Consider the following 7,522-nt stretch of genomic DNA (forward strand, 5'->3'; position numbering starts at 1 on the left):
GAACTCCCAGAATTCTAATGACAATTTATATTCTCACCAGGTCCTGTAAATGCAGTTATTTCACTACAAACACATGCAATACATTGTTCCATATTTTATGTATAAGAAAAAAATAATCTACTTCTGTTAAACTTCAGACCACTGCATTTGAGAATCTGAATTACAATTCAATACATACTGATCATGAAACACTTCCTACTTACATCTTTATTCTATCCATGCAAAGAACAGCATTAACCAGAAAATATTCAGTGTGCAAAATTTGACCTTTCATACTGGAACCTCTATGAGATTAAGAGATCAAAGATAGTTTTTCATCACAATACTGCTGGCACAAGTAACTTGGGTTTTAAGTTAACCATGATATATCACAGAGCACTTGAAAAAAAATTTTCTTAATATTTTGTGGTACTGAAGAACATATCTGAGTTGGAGCAACTTCAAATTGAAAAATTGTGATTGTCTCCAAATTAAGTCAAAATTATTATTATTTTTTAAATTTTAACAGAAAATGTTGTTTTCATTAAATGCTGGTTCCATCAAAATCTAAAAATCAATGATGCAGAGATTCCATCCTTCAGACAAGTTTATTCTCCTCTCTACCCGTCTGCAAGGCATTGGATTATGCAGTTACCTTAAAATACTGGAAAAAATAGATGCACCTACAGTTTAAATGAATTTTAATTCTATAAATGAAGCTGTGGATTTCACACCATTACTTAATATTTTGAGAAATTACTTTTTTATCTATGATCTGATTTAGTCTTTCTCAGAATTTCCTGTCATATCTTTTGCCCATTCATTTCCATAGTCATCTTGTTTTCTTCAGTGTAGCTTATAATAAAGAATAAAGAGCAGTTAAATCTGTGAGGTAAATGAAATCAAATCAATTTTTTTTTGTTTGTAATGTCTCTGCTCTTATGTACAAAGCCTTTGAAATATCTGTCAAAATCTTATAAACCTTATTTCAATCTCATGTGGATGGCACAACATGCCAGTGAAGTCTTTTAACTGAAAAATGTTCTACTGCAGCAACATAATTTAGCTACTCATTTATCTCAGTACTGACCAGGACTCACAGCAGCACCTTTCGCAATTATGATTCTTGCTTTCCTCGCTCTAAAAGCTAGATATTTAGCCCTGTAATAAAGTATACCCACCTCAGCACAGGAAAGACCCCACCTCGAGTACTCTATCCAGCTCTGGAGTCCTCAGTACATGAAAGACAAAACTATTCTATGATTCCTTTTTAAATGTCATAGTTTTATTTAATTTTCCTTTACAGAAGAGACTGACTTTTCTATGCAAATGTTATGTGCCATTAGTACTAAGTGTTTAGAGAAACATAGTATGTTAACTTCAAAGTCTTTTAGCTTTACATTATAAAACCTAGTCATTGCAAAAGACTAAAAGTATGAAAATTAATAGGTTTTCATATTAATTCAATAAATTAAATATTTTAACTGTCCATCTCACTGTAACTATTTACTCCTCTATACAGAAGACAAGCCCAAGTACATAACAGTTATGTGTGCTGTCAAAACAAGAAGCAATCTTCACCGAATTTAACACAAGGCAAGTCGCACTGGATTCTCTATATTGGCTTTCAAGGTCTCCAGAAACTTTGAAGCCAGTTCATCATCTACCACCCGACCATCACTTGAAAGAGTCACTGTCATGAGTTGACGCTGCTTAAGTTTCTCATTCCCTTCTTCATCTTCCACAATCTTGAGCTCTGGTCTTGCTCGGCCCACAGCTAGGATGCAGGCCTGTGGAGGGTTTATGACTGCAATGAAGTCATTGATACCAAACATGCCCAGATTGGAGATACTAAATGAAAGAGAAAAGAATTACCAGTAATGTCAGAAATTATATAACCCCTAGAAGGAACAATCAAGCCTCCACTGCTGCATTTCTGTATGTTTTTTCTGCTGAAAGGCTTAGAGATTTTTTTGGCCACTCCTCCAGCCTGAGAGCCACAAACTCACAGAATCGCAGAATGTTAGAGACTGGAAGGGACCTCGAAAGATCATCTAGTCCAATCCCCCTGCCGGAGCAGGAACACCTAGATCAGATCCCACAGGAACGCATCCAGGCGGGCTTTGAATGTCTCCAGAGAAGGAGACTCCACAGCCTCTCTGGGCAGCCTGTTCCAGTGCTCTGTCACCCTCACCATGAAGAAGTTTTTTCTCATATTCAAGTGGAACCTCCCATGTTCCAGCTTGAACCCATTGCCCCTTGTCCTGTCACTGGATGTCACAGAGAAGAGCCTGGCTCCATCCTCCTGACACTCACCCTTTACATATTTATAAACATTGATTAGGTCACCCCTCAGTCTCCTCTTTTCCAAGCTAACACAGTTAGCAACCCAGGCACACACATATACATTACAGCAATGTTTCTGCAGAAGTCTGTAGTATTATTCTCATCATAAATTTCTATTGTAGAAGGTATGATTAACATAACCATTCAGAATTAGCTTTCAAAAAACTGACAAAAAGTGAGATGAGCTAAAGATTATATAACAAGAAGTGTTGCTTGATGATACTGTTATAAAATACACTACATTAAAAGTTTCAGAAACTTGGGGAGTGGAAAAATTCAGCTGAGAAATTAATTGTGCAACTGTGTCACTACATTTATGCTAGTGGTTTTTATTTTCCTTTCTCATAAAAGTTTACTAGCTCTTTTTGCAGAGTACATTTTATAGGAGAAAAACCTAAATACATGCTACTATTTAAAATTGATCTACTCAGTTTTTAATGTTTCAATTAAAAGTAAACTATAAGAGTTAAACACCACAATTTTGCTGTAATCTTTTTTTGCCCCTATAGAGCCATTCCTCTGATGAGTGAATTGAAGACAAATTAGACATCACTGTCTGCTGCAATACTTCTGCCAAACAACTTTTAAATTATTTATTTTAAAACTATTATCAATGGCTTTTCCTAACTACAGAACACAATTTAAAACAAAACAAAACAAAACAATGTTTTTCTGCAATTGGGAAAAATTAGAAGTAAAAGTCTGACCAGTCTCAGTATGAAAAATGTGAATTTCACACCAGGCTCAGATGAAATAAAGCTATGCCCCTGATACAGGACACTCAGCTTAGTTTTTGCCCTCAGAATCATCACATGGAGTTTCATCCTAAATGGAGTAAGATTTTAAAATGTAATGCATTAACACACATTGGAATAGCTGAGGATAAAGTAGTTCTGAACCCACACTGCATGTATTAAATGCTGCTGAAGAGTTTTACCTAAAAGTTCCTCCCTGGTACTCTTCTGGTAACAGTTTTCCATCTCTTGCTTTCTTTGCTAGAGCCTAAGGGAAATCAAACCAAAAAAAAAAAAAAAAAGAGGAGGGAAGAAAGAAATGAAAGTGTTTATGTAATAGACTAATTCTTTTTACTTCAGTAAGACATTACAAGTACCATACCACAATTAAAAAGTCATCTGCTTTTGTATTTAGGAAAGCACCTCAGTAACACTGTTGTAGCTGCAATGATTTGGCAAAGAGACTGGGACACAAAACTTCATTTTTCCAACAATATGGGCTGTTCAACAGAAGCTGTTCTCTCATCTTACAAAACTTGCTCTAGTTTTCACAATCGAACCACCATTCACCTGGTCTTTTTAGATGACATTTAGCAAAATACTGATGAGACAAATTCACAGTATTCTTAACAGATTTGTTTAATGAAACTGTCATGTACCACTTCAGAACTTTCTAGTAGATTGAGAGAATGTATTTCTTGCAGCTAGGCATTCAGCTACCTTAAAGACCACTCTTCCTGTGCCCTCCATTTCATTTGTGAGACTCTTCTACTTCTAAATATAACAAAACAAACTGCCCACAAACGTTTTGTTCAAAACACAGCCCACAAAGTTCATACAATATTCTAAGATAAGATCACAGAGAGAAAGAACCTTATTCCCCACCCAGGATGTTTCTATCTTGGAGGTCCCCTTAGATGGAAACAGTGGGAATTGGGAGGAATAATTCTTACAGTAGTTGTCACATAAGGGAGAAAGGACTATGTGGACCTCAAGAGAAATGGGCACTCGTTGATGAGTCAAGAGCCAGTTATTCAGCCACTGACCCATTCCTAACACCCTGTGAGTACCCAGTGGAAAAAGTGGTGACTAGAAATGCATCAGATGACTTCTCCATTAGTAGCAACCTTTTCAAAACGAGGAGCTCTTCGACCAACAGCAGAGACTGAAGTGGCAATATATGCAGGACAGATGACCTATCCGAATCATACAGAATACATTTAGTGTTCTTGGCTAGCATCATATTTACTCCGCAGCTGGAAAAGTGCATTGAAAATGTCACATTGCGACAGTTGCAGCATTATGACATTTTAAGACAAAAATAACTGTCTCCAAAAGCACACTCAGGGAAACAGATTCAGATCTGTTTCTGGGAAGATGGAAAAAAGCAACACCGTCTGTTTATATTTTTCTTCTTCTGGTAAAAATAATAAAACAAATTATAATTTCCAATCACTTAATTATATGAAAACGTGAAATTCCAGTGGAAGCAAATAAAAACCAGAAAAAACCTACTTTATCACAACATGACAAAAAGTGATATATCACATTTGTGAAACTTTATTGGAGCAGATTATTCCGTGAATCTCCTCAGTTTTCTAGGAATTTTCCACTCACCTTTTCATGACTTCTACAACTGTTTTCTAGAATTTTTTCCATGTTCTTTCTAGGAATTGGCTTTTTTTTTTTTTTTTCCCCCCTCACAGTTTCTAGATTGCTTTCCAGGAAGTGCCCATTCTGCTCTCCAGGGATTTTCTACATGCATTGTGTGAATATCCTTTCAAGCACTCAATTCAACCTCTGAATCCCAAGAGGTAATTTCTATGAAACCTTGCCCCTACCTCTAAGGACCAGAGTCAGTAAGTGGAAAATATGATTGAATTGACTTATTTGCTTGCATGTGGGTGGAGATAGAGTCAACAACCTTCTGCACAGATAATGAACTGGTTAGCAGTTATAATTGTGACATGGATTAATCCCCTTTCACATTGTAATATAACTGTTGGTTATGGTAAACAACTGTCTTCCCTGTATACATTTCTAAACATCTTTCAGGCAAGGGTTCTGAAAGGCCACGGTAGTTTAATGACTGCAATGATTTCAGCTTAGAAATAAACACCAAGAAGTTTAAGAGAGTCTCATTCTAATGAATCACTGACTGGAAAAGCTTACACCAAGTTACAAAACTTTGACACTCTTATTATGAATTTAAAAGTTAAAAGGTTACACTGAATTTTATTTTAGGCTTTTATTATCTCTGAATAATTAGTGAATCAGAAGACAACAGCCATGGGAACAGTGTTCAAACAATAGGGTCAATATGAGTGTAATGTATAGGCACAATTGCATTATTTGAATGATGAAAGTATGGTGCTAGGATGCACATGACCTGGAAAGAAGTTAAAATTAACACGGCAGCAGAAGGGGACATATAAGCAATCTACACAAAGAAAAGTGCCTGCCAAACTACAGGGAAACTGGCAGAGAAGCAGCTGCAGTTTCAGTTTGTGCCTCCCACATTTGCATGTCAGGTACGTATTTTTTTTCAATAATTCAATGAAGAAGTCGATGGTGTGGACACCTGTAATGTATGTGACCCAGTGACTGTCATATTGAGTAGCGTGACCTATGCTACACACATTCCACTTGAAATGAAAGGAGAATGCTTACTTTATCATAGCCCTATTAAGCATAATGCAAGAGTACATTCCCATCATGTGAACTGGAGGGCACAGTAATTTATGGTCAGAGAGGCTTGTAACACTGCATCACAGTGTCACAGGTATTGGGGATGATAATGAAAGCACAACCTATACTTCACTCGTCATAATGCTTTTCTTTGTGTCGTATCACTAATCACTAAATAATGTAACAACCTGAGCTGACCTTCCTTGGCTAGCTATTATATTAGTGAAAGGATTTGCTTTCACAACACATTCAACATGAAGTAAGCAATATGGACTGGAAAAAACTTAAGAACATCCAAGTATGAATGTTTTGTGGCATGACAATTCTTTTGCTGCTACAAGGTTGTTGATTATTCCCTCTGGCAACATGGACTATTAACGATTTCTGTAGTTTTTGATAAGTGACAAAAATTTACAAAGTGCAGCTTATGTCTAGTTTTGGGACAATGTTATGCCCTAGCAGCTACTTCCATTGCATCCCTCAGATATTGTAGGCCTTTGATCAGCACTCACTGAATGACATAAAAAGGGCAGTGCTGGGGCATTTCATAATTCATTATATTTTTGCCTGTCACAAAATACTTCTGTGGCTGGCAACAACTGCCACGGATTCAAGTGACTCCAACTGGCACCTGGTCTATGCAAAATACTGCTCATTAGTCCGAGTAGTTTAATGTTAGCTTTTGGGTGACATTCACAACTGAACTGCATACTTGAAAAAAATTTTAAAAGTGCCATAATGTAACTCCACAGAGAGTAACACAAGCAGCTACAAGCAAATTTCTGGGAATAAGGATAAAAAAAACACCCTCCCAAACAAACAAAATCTGAAACCCAAAGACCAGAAATATTAAAAAAAATAATATTATGTAGCTTTCTCATGATGATTAAAGAAACCAAATTATAAAGGTCTATTTTTTAAACAGGCTAGCCAGCATTCAACTAAATAACACAATGGCTAAGTTATTGTTAATTAAAAATGAACAGCTGCAAAATTAATAATAATTTTGAAGTCTAAAGAATGATGAAACTGCTTTAAGATCCATTTTGAAACTGCCTTTGTTAGTACTGATGTGTATCTGGGTCATACTACATTTTCTGCTACAAAAAAACTATATAGCTGCTATATTCCTCAGCCTATCATACACTTCAGATCTACCTTTGCAGAGACAGCAATTTCCATTATTCCCTTGGCAGCAACATCTTTTATGATTGGTGTAATGAGGCCTCGGTCTGTTGCTACAGCAATAGAAATGTCAATGGACTGCAGCTGCCTGCAGACCTCCCCATCCCAGGTTACGTTCATGTGTGGCATTTGCTAGAAAAGAGAGAGAGAGAGAATAAAAAAAGACAGCTGTTAAAGGAACAATGGTGCAATCAAATATTAAGAAAAAGCAAAATCCTTTAAGACACATAGCTGCATACAGGCATTTACCAAATGCCGTGGTTTAAGCACAGACTGCTTAAAGTTAACTCTCTTAGGTTTTTTTTCCTTTCTTCTTCATAAATAGCTAGCAAGAGGCTGTGTTTTGGATTTATGCTCAGAGGAGCTGATAAGAGAATAATGGTTTTTTTGTTGTTTGCTGGTGGGGTTATCATCTGTAGGTTTTGGATTAAGAACATTGTGTGGCTGATTAAGGGGACTGTTCTGTTGTGCTGTTGTTTGATGGCCTGTTCTGCAGTGAAAAAGTTGGCAGAATTCATCTTTGTTTTTACAATGGCTGGCACCAAGCTAGGTAAAGCTGTGGTGTCATCCCTGGACTCTGGGTACCCCTT

General features: G+C 36.6%; 1 protein-coding gene across 1 annotated transcript; it reads right to left on the bottom strand.

Annotated features, from left to right (window-relative positions):
- Window positions 1-1,565: 1,565 nt before the first annotated feature.
- Window positions 1,566-7,064, bottom strand: LOC104462070 (pyruvate dehydrogenase protein X component-like; the record flags this gene model as incomplete). Its single annotated transcript, XM_010073863.1, has 3 exons — window positions 1,566-1,830; window positions 3,263-3,327; window positions 6,906-7,064. Coding segments are annotated over 3 exons (489 nt in total), but the record flags the coding sequence as incomplete, so codon positions are not given.
- Between the last annotated feature and the right edge of the window lie 458 nt (window positions 7,065-7,522).

The sequence above is a fragment of the Pterocles gutturalis genome, unplaced genomic scaffold (assembly GCF_000699245.1).
Source record: "Pterocles gutturalis isolate BGI_N339 unplaced genomic scaffold, ASM69924v1 scaffold46667, whole genome shotgun sequence".
In the NCBI taxonomy this organism is placed as follows: domain Eukaryota; kingdom Metazoa; phylum Chordata; class Aves; order Pterocliformes; family Pteroclidae; genus Pterocles; species Pterocles gutturalis.